Consider the following 17309-nt stretch of genomic DNA (forward strand, 5'->3'; position numbering starts at 1 on the left):
GTACACCTGATCCCCTCACCCGGGGGAGCTGCATGTGAAGGAACTCTAGCCCCTGTATTTGTTGAATAAAGTTGCAGTTCTCATCTGCTGCCACTCAACCAGAGTCCAGACATAGTTGTGGAGCCATTGCTGAGCTTTCCATTATTAATTCAAGCTTAATTTTTCTTCTTTTTTTTTGTTTTTTCTTTCCCTAAACAAGCAGTGTCTGTGGCTCTCCTCCGCAGAATCTGAGTACTTCCTGGTATTAAGATGCATTGGATAAATAAAAATTACATGCTTTTACAAAATTATGGATTATCTGGTGCTTTTGAACCAAATTCTGCTCTACCATTGGCTTCAGTGAGACAAGTCACTAAGTCAAATATAGTCTTTTTTTTATGAAATACTGATCCAAACAATACTCAAAGAAAGGAAGAATGCATTTTACCAATTCTAAAAAATTAAAATATTGCCTGTGTGCTTTCTATGTCTACATCATTATTATTATTAATGTTAATAACAGTGGGATGCACTCCCAGTGAAAAAGGCAGTAGGTGGTCATTATAGATTCAGTACTTCCTAGAAACATCTTGGAGACGATGTATTCATATATTGAATGAAACCGCTTTATATTATTATTTTTAGATGAAAAAAAAATCTGTCTGGGCTGAGGCTAATGAATTCATCTTTTTGTGTCAGCCGCACTTGAAAAATTGCACTATGTTCTCTTTATACTCAACAATTTCACAAATGGGATGAAATAAAACTCTGAAGATGATCTAATGCTCTAAAATTCTGTCTTTTTTAACTTCATCACATAGGGTTGTTGCTGTTTTTCAGTCCACTTGTTGGGGATTCAAAACCCTGCCTCTCAAAAGCATATTTTATAATCCTTTTCAGGTTTATTAAAGTTTAAGGCCATGAATCAACATAGAGCAAGCCCTGGACTGGACAGCAGGGAGAGCTGAGCTGGAGGTCCTCAGGCAGTGGGGGCTTCTAGGACCCACCAAATGCCCCAGTTACAGGATGCATCAGCCAATCTCAGCACTGGCACTAAGGGAGCATCCTCCTGCTGTACTTTAGATACTCGTTTCGTGCTGCTCACGTCTTCATCAGAAGAATGCAGAGCAAGACACACCTAGCACCCAGAGCTATGGATGTCACGGGAGAGGGGATGCTAACCTCAGTCCCAAAGCCAAAGGGAATGGGTGCTCAAGCAAAGAAGGAAGCAATTATATGACTGTATCACCACCAGCCAAAGAAGGCACTGGAGTTAGACTGAACTGCAGCTGGCTAAAAACACGAAGAACAGCACACGTGGAGCAGACAGACAGAATGGTTTCTCCCATCCTGCAGTCTGTGGTGCTCCATGTCAGCAGCGCTTCCTACAAGTGGTCCAAGAGCCACGCAGACAGTGCTTGGGCAACACTGGGAAGCGCGTCTCAAAGGGATGATTCACGTTCATAACAGAGCAGCCACCGGTTGCCCACTTTCAATACAGACCAAACATGGGAGAGAAACACGGTTGCTCACTCCAAGCTCCCAGGGCAGAAGAAGCGCTGTGTTTCAGCTGTGAATCACAGTCTCCATTTATAAGATCGGTGAGAGGGATGAAAGGTGGGGCTTAGTGAAGGAAGGAGCAAGAGCTGACCACTGACCTCTAAATAAAACCCACCAGTCACACTTTGGGATCAGACTACGACAGGAGACAGAGTGTTTCCAGCTGCCCTTTTTCACTTAGACTTCATCTTTCCTGGTTTTGTTCACCTTTGATCAGGTGCAGCAAAGCCATGTCACAAGGTAAGAATGCAGGTTAATCTCCAGGAAATGTGTTTCACTCCAGCACAGGGTCAGAAATTCATAGGCTCTTGGACACTTCTAGTGGCATGTGCTTGCAAGGAGACATGACCATATCATACTTCTGCCATTGTCCAAACCCCCTCTAATCTATGAAACCAAGAAATCTCAGAAAACACCTTCCTGGGAAGGAAGTGGCAATGGGACAAAAAGGTGGTAGAAAAGCACTGACGTTCAAACAGGTAGGTGTCATCTGGCGGAGAGGTGGTAAGGATTGAAACAACAGAAGAGGATCAACCCCACCACAGAGATGCTGGAGCACGGAAAGGTGAGGCAGGGAAGCTGAAGGGGTGTAGCAGATCCCAGTCTAGCAAAAGGCCCTAGCAGAGACGATTGTGGCACAGGGAGAGATGGGGTGTGGGAAACCAGCAGCTCAACAGACAGTGAAAAGGCCTCTGGAAAGACTCCAATCACAGAGAAGGATAAAACCACTACAAGATACCTGCAGCCATCGAGGAAAGAGGGAGGATTTAGCTCGTGGTGTTGGAGGTGGACACAGAAGGGCAAGTACCTGCCTGTGCACTTCAGGATTTCTTCAGCTCAGCTTTGGGTTTTATCAGGAAAGATAGGCAGGAGTTAAGGCTGCTAAGCTGATACTAATGACTAATTAGTATGAGTTAAACAGTTAATTAGAAATTAGCTAAGTAGTTGCAAGGGGGTCAGAGGTAATGCCAGCACAGTGCCTAAGGGAACCACGTGAGCTGAGCAAGGGTGGTGCCGGTGCCATGGGATGGTGATGGCTTCAGCCTTGTCCATCCAGGCAGAAGGAGCTCTGCCTGCAGCTCTGCAGGGCTGAAGAGCCACTGTCCCTTGGGTCTCTGCCCCTTTTTCCTACTTCAACGAGATGCGCGTCCAAGTTCGTCACTGCAGTTCTCTGTAGATCAGCATGACCTGGCCCAAGAGCCTGCAGGGTCACCATGCCTAATCCCTGGGAAGGGAAGGAACGCGGCGCACAGAAGCTGAGACACCTACAAACAGCATTGCTGAGACATTCAATCTGAAGAGATGCATCTTCAGCCAAGAAACTGTGACTCATGATTTAATGTTTCCAGGACATAAGATTTCAAAGTGATTCATTTGGTCAGAAAAAACCAGTCCTACCATTTTTCATTCTGGGCTAACGTTCATTTCATACTGGTTTTACCAATTCCCAGTTAGCACAACAAACTCAAACTCCAGGTGACACTCTTACAGCACCAAAACTTTGAAGCTCCTTTTCCTGTAAGTAAAATAACTATTGCTTTTGAAAATGAGCCTAATAGTCTAACTCTTTTTTTAAGAAGCTTTTACAGATTTGATCATCTTCAGCAGTGCAATTAAAGCAAAGCCAGCATGTTTATTTTGTTTGCAGAGAAGAAACTGATTGAAACCATATTTATAGTCTTGGAGCAGAGTCAAAGCCCCGCTGAACTATTAGCCAAGTGTGCAGATTATTAATTGCCATAAAAGCCACTCACAATATGCATTTGATATCTGTATTGTTAAAGTGTCCACTCTGGTCAAAGTAAAATGGCTCAGCTGGATTTTCTCCTCCCCAGGGTGAGACTGGAAAGCATCTGATAAGAATTTAAGCAAACTAAATACTTCCCCTCCTTACTGAAATTTCTATGCATATCAGACAATTAGCCTTAACCTCAAAAAAGAGTTTAGGATCTGGATAACAAACTTGGAAATTCTCCTTCAGCCTAATGTAAAAGCAAAATAAAAAAAGAGGGGAAAAGATGGTCTTTAATTTTAAACGGATTTTTTTTTTTTATTAAGCTTTGGTCTAAGTGCTCTTTCCTATAGATGATCTAAATTATTCCTCATCAGAGAGGAACCTGCACCTCTATCAAGTAGATATCATTGACAGATAGCAAATTAACAAACTGAAGCCTTATATTTTCAACATAAATCTAAAAGATTCAGTTCTTTGCAAAGAAAATATACAGAGAGCAGCTGCCAGAGCCGTAGCCTTAGCAACCACACCTGCTTCATACTCACGTCGGCTTTCATACATGCTCCTGGACTGGGCCCAGATTTTGAATGGATCTGGCTTTTTCTGCCCAGAACTGTCCGGTTGATCCGCAGCCGGCGCCTCCGCAGCGGTGTAGTCCGGCAGCACCTGCGTACTGTGAACGGGGGAAGCGGTGTGCCCGCTGCGGTGGCTGGAGACGCTATGCTGAGAACTGTTTTGGCTGTCTTTCCTTTCAAGTGGTTGCTGTAAGGAAGAAAGCGAGTGGAAAGAGAGAGAACAGACGGTTATTGGTCTTTGAGTGGGTGTTTTCCATCAATTTTTCTCCCTTCTTTGATCAGGGTTTCTGCATGCACATAAGTAAATATATAAATCACAGTTTTGCTGCCACCAGTTAATGCTGGGTACAGTTAAATTCCCCGATGACAGATTTTGATAGGCAGACTGACAGAAAGAGATATGCACAACAAAGTCATTTATCATAAAAAAATATGCAGTTCTCCATGTCACACATAAAACAAATCTAAACTCATTATAGGTTACTAGTTTCAGTGCACTTATTTTTTCCTACATTAAGGCAGAAAAACTCAACAACCTTCTACTCAGATAACATTAGGGTCTAACTTGAGCCTGCAAGAGAAAGTTAAAACTACCAGATTTCACTGTGAAAACTTAAACAGTCCCTCTGGAACAGATTCTAGCGCAGCCCTTACTATGAAAGATCATTTTTCCTCTGCAGCTCTCGCAACCCCCACATCACGAGTGGGTGGACAACAGAGTACCACTTTCATGTCTCTGCTTCCCAGAGCATCCACAGGATTACAGAAGACCTTCACAAATGTGAAAACATCTATTTGCAGTTTGATTTCCTTGTTTTAATTCGGCATATTAAAACAGGAAAAAATACGTCCGCCTAAATTCAAGGCTTATCCAAAAGCAGTATGTCAAGAGCTCTGTCTGCTCAATATTTAGCTAAGCAGGGTACATAATTCTTAACTCAAATTCACAACGGTGTGCTCAAATGAAGCACAAGTCGCATTTGCATTGCCAGGATTTGTACTACTCAATATGCAGCAAAATCCTCCTTCAACAAGAGCTCCCCGAACTGTACAGCGAACGCTTTTTAATGCTCTTTTGAGATGACCTTGGGTTGGCATCAAGGTCGAGTCCAATCTCCCACCTGCTCCGCCACAGGGAACTGGCACGTTCCCGGGACTGCTATGATGCAGAGGGCGGCTGGAAAAATAGCATCCTACAGGTTGTTTTTACAACATCCAGAATTTCCTGGCTAAAAGGGGTGAGCCACTGGCCCCAAGAAACCTCAGACAAAAATTTGAAGCCTCCTGCTGGCAAGGGGTGCCCGAAAACATTGCAACAGGAGCCTCTGCTTTCAGGGACTTCTCTGTAGAAAACCAAGCAGGGGTTGGGAGAAAAGCCAGCAGTAAACATGGAGCAGATCAGTGTGGGGGGCTGGGGGGCACACAGGTCTGGGGAACCCTCCTTCCCTCTGAAGGCAGAGCTCCAGGCGGCCAATGCTCCATCACAGCAGGGCTGAATCAATTACAGAGGAGAAAGCCACCGAACCGAAGCGCCCTGTTTCTGAGTCTTAACAATTATCTTTTCTGGTTTTAAGTTGCAAATATTTTTAGGTTTACACTGGAAAAAAAAACCAGCTCCGACAGACCAAATGACTTTGACCTCACAGCCTTACATCTGAGTTGTTGATCCACTACTGGCATTTTTTTAAATGATATCTCGATCGACTAGAACGTGAAATTGCCTTTGTCCTTTAAAGCAATTTTGAACAAAGCATACCTGCTGTGATTACGCATCTCCAGACTTTTAAATCCAAATATCTGAACCAATTTCAAACATTTTTAGATTTTTAAGTGGTAAAAGAAGCTAATTCACATGCAGCCCTTCAGTTTTTAAATGAAGCAGTTTTAAAACATCTATGCTGTGGATAATCAGTCCTTTGTAACTTAAAAATAAAAAAAAAAAAAAAAAAAGAAAAAAACACTTTACAACTCTTAGTCCAGCCATCTGGATTGTTTTGTTTGTTTGGCTGACCTACTAAAATAACTACAAGCATCCTGTGAAACTTCAGGCCAATCTCACTGGAAATAGCTGGTTTACAGAAGTTGGAGTACAGGGATTAAAATGTGAAGCTTTATTCAGCCCTTGGGGAAATGTTGAGGACTCTCTGAAAACTTTCTGATTTAAAAAGAAACAATTTTTAAAAATGTTCTCACTTTATGATACGAAAGGTCTAAATATCGAACAAACTATGAATTCTGTTTTGTATTTGGGTTGCAAATGGAAGTGTCAGCATATCTCAAGCAAAACCACCTCTAATTAAACTGGAGTTGCAATTGCAAATACACAGATATTTTGCAAGAGATACGGGAAAGCTTCTTCAGAGGGACAGTTGCTTTTCCAAACAACTCCTTTAAAAAGCCTGAAACATCTCAGTTTAGGAGTTGAAGAGGGGAACAGAGAAAGGGGAACACAACCTTGAAAATAATGAATATATGTAATTAAATGAATTCAAGACAATATTAATTGAATTTCACATCACCAGATGAGGCCAAGAACGTTTGAGGCCAAAAAGGTTTGGGGCCAAAATTTTAGATGTGCTGGAACAGCTTCAGCACATCAGCAGGACCACAACTTGCAGAGGTCTGATCGCCCTGCTCTCCACGCTGCTCCTGCAATGGGGACTGCCCAGATGAAGAAGTTTGTGCCTTCGTGCAAAGGTGGAGCTTTCCCAAGAGACCTGAGCTGATGATACACCAATGAAAGGTTGGCTTCTCTGTCTACTGACTCATTCCTAGCTTTAGGGCCGATCCTCCTGGGTCTGGATCTGACTGTCCGCCTCTACCAGCTCACACGTGGGCAGGAAGGCAGCTAAATCAGGGCCAGATGAGCACGGCGCTGTTTGGTGACAGGCTTCTGACAGTAGCGACAAAAGCATGGGGCACTGAACTACCCAAGTCAGCAAGAGCACCCTTGACCCTCCAGAGTCCATGGTCTGCTTCAGAACTGGTGATAAGCATAAATAGCTTGCCAGAAACACTCTCTCTCAACCAAAAATGCCTAGAAATCAAGACTACAATGGCAACCTTGAGTCCATTTAGGCAGACTGCACACTTAAATACAGGTGATGGGAAAAAATAATCACCTTGGTACTGTATTGCAGCCATGAAAAAATAACTACGTGGAAAGCTGGAGCTTCTCGTGCCCTACCCAAGCCCTAGGTTCGAGATGCAGTTTAGGGATGCATGTGCTGTGTCAGCTTCCCGACGCCCTTGCTGAAACTTTGCAGTGCTCATCCTGCAAAACGTAAGGTGAAGAAAAGGTACTGTTGGGAAGAAGGTCTTTTCCAGTTGCGATTTCCCCACTAGTTGAGGTTAACAGGAACATCAGTGTGGCTTGGATTTCTGAGCGCAGCTGTGGGGGCAATCGCTGCAGAAGAGGGGGCAGCAGTGCTCAGGGTTTGGGCATGCATCAGCCTGCCAGGATTTGTCCCCCCGCACTGTGCAGACCCGTTTTCAGCCACAGACACTGCATTTGCCAACCTGAAAGGCAGCTTCTCCCTCAGCAGAGAGGCTGAGAGAGCCCACACTGAGCACTACATCGTCCTCTGATTACGGCGAGGGAAGAAAACAGCGCAGGTGATGTGAGCCAGGGAGCTTGAAGCTGTTGTGCTTCAAAAGGAGACAGAAGAAAAACTGCTTACAAAAGTCACCAAGTGCCTGGAAAATGCTACAGATACCCACATAGCAGAGAGCAGTTTTGTCATTCATGCTAAATGAAAGAGTAATTAAATATTACTTTGTACAGTGACTGCTAAAACAGCCAAGGCCCGTGACCCGGCTGAGAGGCGGCTGCAGGCAGAGATGGGACACTAATTATTAGCAGCAGTTGTGTATGTCTGTGTCAGGCAGAGAGAAACCCGCAGCAGAAGAGGCGACGGCAGCAGGGAGCATGTCCTGCGGCACAAACGGACACCAAAGCCCTTTGGCAAGGGATTCTCCAGGCACTAAACTGCAAGGGGGAAGAGTTGCTGTGGTTTCCTCCCACTGCATTTCAAGGTGGGGAGAAAAAAAATGGTCTCTGAAAGAAGAGGGACGTGTCGTATAAACACTGATGCTATGGAACCTACTTCTCCTCCTGAGAAAAAGGATATCAGCAGAGCCCCAAGTGCTGCCTATCCACCCGAAATAGGTGGCAAGTCTCTTGTCAGGGACAGGCTGTGCACAGGAATTGCATTTTTGGCCACAATTCAGCTATGCTGACAATGTACTTATTTACACCCAAAAGAAAAATTAGATTTTTGGAAGACCTTAGCACTTTCTTCCCCCTGCAGTGATCCTGTCTTCTGAGGATCTAGCTGCAGATTTAGTGCTCTAGAGCATTTTGGGGAAGCTGGTCCTGGCAGCAACAGAAAACTGAGCTAGAAATGGGAATCTTTGCCCCCTTGTGGAGTATTTTGATGCAAGCAACATGGGGAAAAAAAAAAAAAAAGAAAAAGAAAGTTTGTTCTCATCTATGTTACACTAGGATAATTGCTGGGAAAATTGCTATACTAGAGAACTTGCACACTGAAAATGTAGAGCGCAGACAGTGAATTCAAAAATATTATCCATTTTCATCTAAAGAACAATCAATGGGAGGCTGAAAACAAACAAGCAGCAGAGAGAGCTGCTGTGAGTGTATCTTTGGTGGGGGAAAAGGGGGAAGAAAGGACTTGGAAGTGCCCAGTCCCATGTACGGCCGCAAACTTATTTTACTAATTTGGCTCTTCCACCAAGTTTGAAAGTGTCTCCTTAAAAAATGAGAAAAAGAGCAAAGCTCATCAGAAGATACACACAGGCTGAAAAAATACAGTCCAGGAAAACTGAGCTCAAGGGAGCAAAATATTCCCAGATGGTGTCACAGCTCCAACACTGAAAAAACTCCCCAAGGGGCTAACACATCTCCTCCCAGCCGGGAGGTACCCAACAGCCTGAAGTTGGCCTTTCGGGAATACGAGATTGGGGCTGATAGCTAAAAATAGGGCTTGTCCGAGAAAGAGAAAGCCATTGGCGTAAGTCAGGAGCATGTCCAGGCTCTGGGAAAGGACGCGAGGTAACAAGAGAGGGTTCATCACTGCACTGAGCAAAGCAGAGGAGGATGGAGACCTCAGCTCGCGTTTTCCCCGATGCAGCAGAAGAAGCAAAGAACGAACACAAGATTGGGCCAGCTACTCCCAGCCGGGATGTATGCTGTCCTAACTGCAGCCAATTTATTCATCAAGGAATGCTGGAAAACAGTCCCCCTGCTTCAGGCAAAGGGAGCTGGGGAAAGAGGCAGCACATTCAACCCAAGCCCCATGGCCATTCGTACGGCGCTGGGGACAGCCCGTGGGTGCACAGCTCAGCCGGCAGCACCCACATTCACCCAATAGCTGCAAGTGCAGCAAACCATCCCTGGGAAATGCCGGGGCAGGGAGCTGCGAGACAGCATTCCAGCGGAGGAGCGTGCCAGTGGGGCAGGTCCTGGCTCTCCTCTGCCAGGACAAGAGCAAGTGGGAATCTTCACAGCCAAGAGGGCCGGGTCCCCCCGCCCTGCAGCCAAACACCAGCCCTGCAGCTAAACCAAGGAAGGAACGTGTTAGGCAATACCACTCTTTTATGCTTTTGACCATCGCCGTAGCCACACAAGCTCTGGTGTTGGTGTAAATCTATCCCAGATGGCCCCAAGGACAGTTTCCTCCTCTGCACAGGGGTGCCTAGAGGCACTTTGCTCCAGGGTTGCACGTCACGGATGCCTGGGAATGAAGAAGCGGCTGTGCTGGCTCCGACAGGCTCTGCTCTGCCCCTCCGAGAGCGGTCGGTCGTCGGTCATTAAAGCTGCCGCACAATGCGGCAGTGTAAAACATCACTGCTAATTGCCAATGCAAATGATCCGGTGTGCAGGCAGGGGGAATAGGAGACTCTGCTTTTTGTGAATCCTGCGCTTTAGAGGCAACAGCACCGCCTAGGGCCGTAGTAAAAATTACTGGAGGGACCCTAAACCAAGGTGAAAGGGGTTCAGGAGAGGCACGCGAGGGAATGGGACTGCTTTCCCAAGGCTGACTGGCTCGTCAAAGCAAATAGTAGGGAGAAATCTGCTGTTGCAGAGCTACACCTGTTTGCAAGCAGTCTGTTCTCCAGGGCAGGATTATCCTGACGTGGATTTAGATGGTGCTCAGATTTTCATGGTGCATCACTGCCAACCAGAGAGGTGTCTGACACGGCCGGATCCCTCTTTTCCTGATGCCAAATGTGCGTGTGGGAAAGTGGGAGCCTCCGTGCTTTGAAAAGACCGAGACTCATCGATCGGGGCCGGTTTAATGACAGGAGTTGGAGTCCGGATCGAGTGCAGTGACTCCTGCTCCAACCAGGGAAAAAAGTGCAGGCAGATAAAAGAAACGTGCCAGACGCGTACGTATTTTACACGCTTGCTTCTGTTTTACCGAAGGCTGAAATAATCTCAGCGTATGAGACAGAAGCGAGCGCGCAGGGTCTGACATGCCTGTGATCTGCGAGGGAGCACACCCCGCACTTCTGCCTCTCAACATTAATGCGAGCTGACAATGGTAGAGGCCCGGGCTCACGTGACTTTAATCAGCGCTGCCCTAAGCCATCAGAATCACATTAATTATTTCAGGGCTTTCTTTTTGGATGAACAGAGAACTTGTATTAAAAGCAGGAGCCTTCTGCTCAGCCCCTTCATAAACCTCTCGCTCAGGTTTGCGGTGAGGTGAGCTGCGCCCAGCTGCAGTTTTTGGCACCCGTCGGGGACTGTCGGTGAAGTTTCGCACCGTCTTACAACACGGCAAAGACCTCACTCACTTTGCTTCCCCAAAGCTATTGGGAGAGAAATCTCTTTTTTTCCCCTTCCTGTCAACAGATAACTGGAAACTTTCAGGTTTTAAGTATTCCATTTCCTTTAAAAATAAAACATTTCTTTTTGTTGCATACAAATAGCACGTTAATTTCTTCCGCAATATCATGCACAGAGCTTTAATGATACTTTAGATCACAGCTTCCATGCTATTAGCTAACAAGTCATCGAGGTTACAGCTTTACATGGAAATAAGATCAGAAAGGCAAGAGAATACCGTTCTGTTTTGGGTTTTTTTAAAAAATAAGGAATCTCACACCTGCAGCACAATCCTGCTCAGTCTGAAAATGCCTCCAGAGCGAGCACTCGGACAGCTAACTGTATTCCGTGGGAACTGTGATCATGCTCCGTTTGTGCTTTGTCTCTCTCAACAAGGTGCATGCTTTCCCATTCTGTTAATAATTCAGCCAAGGGTACTTGAGAAAACTCAGGGAGTTAATGGAAAAGGTTGGTGCCTATGAGCACCCGACAGGAATTGTTATCTGGCACGAAGGTGGAGCCTCCCATCTTTCCAAAAGGAAACAATAGCTTTTTTTTTTTTGGTAAGTTAAATGACAGAGAAGCTCATCTGTCAGGGAAGAGGCTCTGTAAACCTGAGGCTTTATTTGCAAACAAGTCCCCCTTCCGTACTGCATTCCTCTTTCATCTCCCCATGCAGCGGGAGCCGTGCAAGGTAATCATGGGCACAACAGAAAGACAACTTAAAACAATCGAGACCCACAAAGAAAACAAGCTGAACTCATGCCTTTCTCCTTCAAAGCAGACAGACAAAAATAGCAGCTGAAAAGTGCTTACCGACTTTGGGCTCTTCTTTGGGACCGGCAGTCCTGAAAAATGGCAACAAGGGAAAAATAAACATTAGCATCTAAACGTTACCTTCCCTTAAAGAAAAATCCCTAGGTGTATCATCCGAACGTAGCCATCTGCAGAGTTATGTCAGCTTTCGCTCTCGCATCGGAGTTACCAGTCTGTTCATATCGAATCAAAGCACAGGGAGAGGGAGAGCGAGCGAGAGACGGGAGCGGGGAAGAGGGAGCGGGGGGGAGAGCTCTATCTGCATTAGCTATGCTGACTTGTGCTGCAGCAGCCGGGAGGCTGGGAGAGAAACCCACAGCCCTCAGCGGCCGCCGAAACCCAGCGCTCGGGCAGAATCTCAAATGCTCCCCTGGATTACGGGAGACTTAGCTTACAATTAAGCCGAGGCTATTTCCTTTTGACGCGATCGGCTCGGCGATTTTATCGGACCAATCGCGGCGGCGCAGGGGAAACAGGTTGATTTTTTAAAAAGTATTTCTCTAGAAATCGATTTTTCAAAGGCAAATGTGCATTGGCTTGAGCCGGGAGACGCAGGCTGGGCAAAGGAAAACAAAAGCATGCAGAGGAATAAGCTTTTATCCCTAAAAATGTGAATCTTACTGAGAAAACACACGTTTTCCTACCTGTCCATCCTAGGTGTAAATCTTTGAAGCCGGAGATTTTATCTGTTAGTTACAATTTCAGAGAGCTGAGGCTTGAAAACAGCACTGCAAGTGTCCCGACCCTTGGGGGGGAAATGCTAGGGAGCTTGGAGAAGGGGGGCTTACATGGGTTGCAGTTGATACAAAGGAAGAAACAACTGGGAGGACACAAGAGAAGGTTTCTTCAAGGACAATTTTGCATTTTGGAGCAGCCTCTTGCTCTGTGATGAGCAAGAAAAATCAAGTGGGATTCCTATCAACTACTTCTGCACATAGCTCAATTCCCAGCAGCAAAGGAGACACTCGGCTGGGGGATTTACCTACAACGCAGGAAAAGCTCTTTCCTGGGCGTTCTGCAAATCACCTTCCTTCTCCTCCACTATTGAAGGAGAGGGAACTCCCCATATTTTGCTCTGTGTGGCACTCCAGAAAACAAACATAAACCAAACCAGAAGATTACACTCCACATTAAGTGCTCAGTAATTCAGATGTTTGAAATCTGCTTTTGTCTTTAGGATGTGATTTATGTGGCATTTATGCTGCATTATGTTTTCTACTTTATGCATTTTGTTTGTGCTAAAACCCATGCCCTCGTCTAACTTTTACACGTAGAATAAAATAAGCGATGCAAGTGAATTACAAATCTGTCTGGGAAGCAGCTCATTTTAAGGTAATTTGGGAGATGTTAGTTCTGAATAGGGAAGAGCCACAATTAAAAATGATAAACAGAGCTCACTTCGCTGCCTGTTCACAGACTCGGATGCCAACTCATATATTTCACATACTTGGAGTATTTTAAATGAAATATTTTCAGCTTTTGAGGAATATCTGTGCTCTGCACATCACTCTGATGCATTCCCAGCCAATAGCTGATACCCCTCCAGGCAGTGATTGATCGAGGGACAATGAAACATCAAAACTGTTTGAACTAAACAATCAAGACCGCAGCTTCATTTCTGCTGATGGTGGACTGTGTTTGTATAACACACTTAAAGAGGAAAGCACTAACAATGTTCATGGCAAGTCACATTTTTAACAGGCATCATTTATCACAGAGATAAACAGACGAATAGAGATTCTCCCTCTCTCTGTCTCCCCTTCCGCATCCATGCACACACGTTTACTCTCCCTTTCCAAGAGATGCTCTTTCCTATTAAATCAATAGGTAGCACAGATCCCCATGCATGCACGCACCCTCAACAGACCAACGTGAGCCAGAAGAGGTATTACAGCAATTTAAATGTTCCCCACGAAAAATAAAGCTGAGATGCAGCTGGGCTGTTGGTTCAAATTGTACCAGGATTCAGTTTATTACATCACAAGCATTAAATGTTAAAATTTACTCAGTAAGAACTACTGAACAAACCTTTCCTTCAAAGTTTGTCATTAATTTTGGCTGTTCCAATCCAAAAAAGATGGAGAACAGTTGAAAAATAATGGAAAACACATCAAGGCCATTGTCTGGCGGGTCCTTCAGAGGCCGATGAATCTTATAGTGTCACTGCTCTGTGCTAGACTTTGCTGCAGAACAAGCAGTAATTGACTTTTTACCAAAATAAGCGACTGCAGAACATGTTAACAAATGTTGGTATTTTTTCACGGGACAAGCTTATAGTCAGGGGAATAACCTGCCTGTACATTTTGCTGTAAAAATGTTATTTATCCATCTAATTAGGGTCTCATTTTAAAACTCCAGTTCTTGACGCAGCAGGCCAAATGAGCAAATGATAGGTATAATATGGAGCTTTCATGCTCAGATGATGGAATGGATATAGTATTTAACAGCAATGAACACAAAGCGCTTGAGTAACCCCCAAATGCTGGGAGCACCACTAGCAAGAAAACGCCGAGCTTTTCCAAAAAGCTTCTGGCAAAAACAATTGCCCGAGCCTATGAATTTGGGATGGTGACAAGTGTGAATTACAACATTCATCTTTTGATTACATTAATGTGTCCCATCTCATGCCGTGCTTTGCTTGGCATGCTCATCCTCCTGGCTGCCCCGTTCTCTCCTGAACCCTCACTGCAAGTTTTTCAGAGGTAAATGAAACTTAACACCCAGACTTAACACCCAGTTTTGCATCTCTTTGGCATTGTCCAGTATTTTAGTGGTTGGAGAAACTGCATTCACATCCCTGGTTAAGAGAAGCCAAAAGGCTTCTGTGCTGCTCTGCCCTCAAATCCCATAATGGAGTTGTAATAGTTTATATCGACACTGTTTGCAATATAATTCCTCTGTGATGTTATGCCTATGGACATCTCTCACTACTACCTGAAATGCATCTTCTAAATTTGGGGGGGTTTGGAGGTGCAGATTAGAGAAGGTGGAAGAATCAAGCAACCAAACGGGGCTGTCGTCATCACAGAGTTAACAGTGTTTTAAAACAAACGAGCACATCTGGTAAACAATGTCAATATGACCTAAAACCCCTTGAATGGGCTCATTGTAGCTACTTACTAAATGTGCCTGGAATTAAATTAATTAGAAAACACAAATTACTCCCCTCTAAATAACAATGTAATAAAGCAACTGCTTAATGAAAAATATCAGTGATCAGTGAGCAATCCATGAGCACAAAAAAAGGGATTGTAATCAAACTAAATTCACAGACTCGTCAGCAAGGCAAGAAAGGCTTCATACAAGGTTAGTCAAAAATGAGTCAGATGCAGGGATCTAAATTAAACTAATTATCACAGAGATTATTACATTTATCTTAACAAAAACCTCTCTCTTTTCTCCCCAGTACTCCCTAAAGCTCTATGTACAGCTGGCTGCATCCATCTGCTCAACTACATTTTGTAACATAGGGGAAAAAATGCAAATCATTAAGCAAGTTTTGTACCATGACTTCAGCACTCTTAATGCCATTACCCATCAGCTGCAGCATTTCTGCTGTGTGACACTGTAGTATGCTGTGAGTGATGTGGTCCATGAAGTCAGGCCACAACCCAGCTTATTTCACATTATTTGGCATGTGTTAATTTTGCAGTCTTGTGTGGTAAAACATTTGGAGCTGGGAAGCTGTAAGCTCCCTAACCCTACCTACGACGAGTTCATGGAAGAACCCATGGGGGACAAAACTGCGACGCTAAGTGGTCCATTTTCTCAAATCTTTTGTCTTTATGCAACTAAAGTGACATGGGAAGACCACAACACATGGCAAATTCTGTTTTACTGAGCGACATTTTTACAGAATGCGACTACAAATCCATACCATACCCTGGATGGGCCTGATTCTGGTGAGAGCTCAGAAGGCCACAAATGCTCAAAAATTGCCTATATGGACACCAGACACATCATGCCCTGTTCCACAGTCCCGCGTTTTAGAGACAGTGGATCAAAATAATCAGAAGTTGAATCTTAAGGAAGACCTGTTTCTAGGCACCACAGGAGTCATCCAGTCAACCCATTTGAACAGCTTGGTTATGTGAAGGCCAGTTGGGGTGAACACTTCTCCCTCCACCACAAAAAAACCAACCAACAACAACAAAAAAAACCCCCAAACAAAAACCAAACCAACCCAACCAACCAACCAACCAAAAAAAAACTTCCATGGGATTTCAACTGACGTTAGAAGAATTCAGCACTAGTTTGCACAATCTACCCATCAGACAAAGGCGCTTGAAATTGCAAAGAGACGGTCTAGAAGCGAGACTATCACCTTGTTTCTTACAACATCTGTGGCTACTACTCAACATTTTTCAGGTTTGGGGTGTTTTTGCACATGAAGGAAAAGAATAACTGTGTCTAGATCTTCACATCTCATGACTGCTTAACACTTCTAGTCTGGACACCTTGTGGACTGTCCATATCCGATGGCAAAAAAAAGCCATAGGTGAGCCTAAGTGAAAATGTCACCCATTTGGTTTCACCATTATGTTGTCTGCAGCCCAGAATGCACAACAGCTGAAAATTAACGGCAGATGAATAAAACCACAGGAAAAGAAACCTTTCAGACTGAGTCACAAGGTTAACATTTACAGAGAAAATGCCCCTGCCTGGAAAAAAAAACCCCACAAGCTTTCTAAACAGTGCTGCTTACAGTGTGCTGAATAAAAACCAAAGGCTGTATCAAACAGACACTTGGAAAGATGAGGGGTAAAGTACTGGAGTCAGGGGGTACACAACCACGTACCCGGCATTGCACATTAATCACTGCTTTCTGTGTGCAAAACGAGGAACTTTAAATAATTAACGCTAATGGCCATTAGTGCTGCTGGGGGGGGGGGCAGGGGACGGGAGGATGGTGGTGACAAAGCAGTCCCCTTGATTCTATATAATCCATTGCCAAAGAATTTCTAATAAACAACAAATATTATCTAAAAAAATAGATGGAACTTGATCTTTTCCAGACTGGAGAAAGAACAAGAAAACATACCAGAATAATTTGCAGCAAGAGAGGCAAGCCTATACAGGCGTGAGGAGCACCATCAAGAAACCCCCCTACCTTGTCCCTGCCCAACTTTTCTCCTCATCATCGTGATTTGCATAACAAGAGTATCACTGCGCTAGCAAAAAAAATTAGCTATGCAATACAAGCTTTAAGAGAGAGAATAATTTACACTGCAGGAATATAGCCCTGCCATAAATCAAGTTTGGTAACTACCAAATAGAGTGAAAAATGCCACGTTTCTAATGCTAATGTTCAATGCTAATGCTACGAAAGGGATGTTTTCAAGAGACCATCTCCGGCATTATTAACCCATTGGCACTGGCAAAAAACATAATGAGGCATAGTATATTATTGTCATTAACAAGAATTTCAGTTCTAGATGCTCTAAAGATGTTAAATGGTATTAGCCCCAGTTAGTCATTTTTGGTCAGGAAGCTAAACAATTCCTCGTAATTGAAGTCTCCGTCATATTTTCAGCATCTCAAACCAGAATTGATTTTAGAAGTGATAAAGAAGATACAGGCTAATAAAATACTATTTAATTACTACAAAAATATAAATTTAACAATGTAGTAAGATACATATGCTAATGCCAAGACAGTAAGATAATAAAGAAACTGAGAATTAGTATGACAATTACCCATCTAACCTATGGTTGAACATCAGCTGTTCTTATATTTTTATTTTGAAGTTCATTAAATGAAGAGTTTTTCCTAAAGCTTGAGCTGTTGGAGTCAT

The 17309-nt window shown here is 44.2% G+C and overlaps 1 protein-coding gene across 30 annotated transcripts in view; it reads right to left on the reverse strand.

Annotated features, from left to right (window-relative positions):
- The window catches only part of MAGI1 (membrane associated guanylate kinase, WW and PDZ domain containing 1), a 349049-nt gene that overhangs the window by 24830 nt on the left and 306910 nt on the right, over window positions 1-17309 (reverse strand). For all 30 annotated transcript variants that reach the window (XM_075762367.1, XM_075762366.1, XM_075762362.1 and 27 more), the window contains 2 exons: window positions 11516-11547; window positions 3820-4036 (listed from right to left, as the gene is read on the reverse strand). In XM_075762367.1, coding sequence (XP_075618482.1) covers window positions 3820-4036; window positions 11516-11547 — 249 coding nt within the window. The remainder of the gene's footprint in view (window positions 1-3819; window positions 4037-11515; window positions 11548-17309) is intronic.

Source organism: Balearica regulorum, chromosome 10 (assembly GCF_011004875.1).
Source record: "Balearica regulorum gibbericeps isolate bBalReg1 chromosome 10, bBalReg1.pri, whole genome shotgun sequence".
Taxonomy (NCBI): domain Eukaryota; kingdom Metazoa; phylum Chordata; class Aves; order Gruiformes; family Gruidae; genus Balearica; species Balearica regulorum.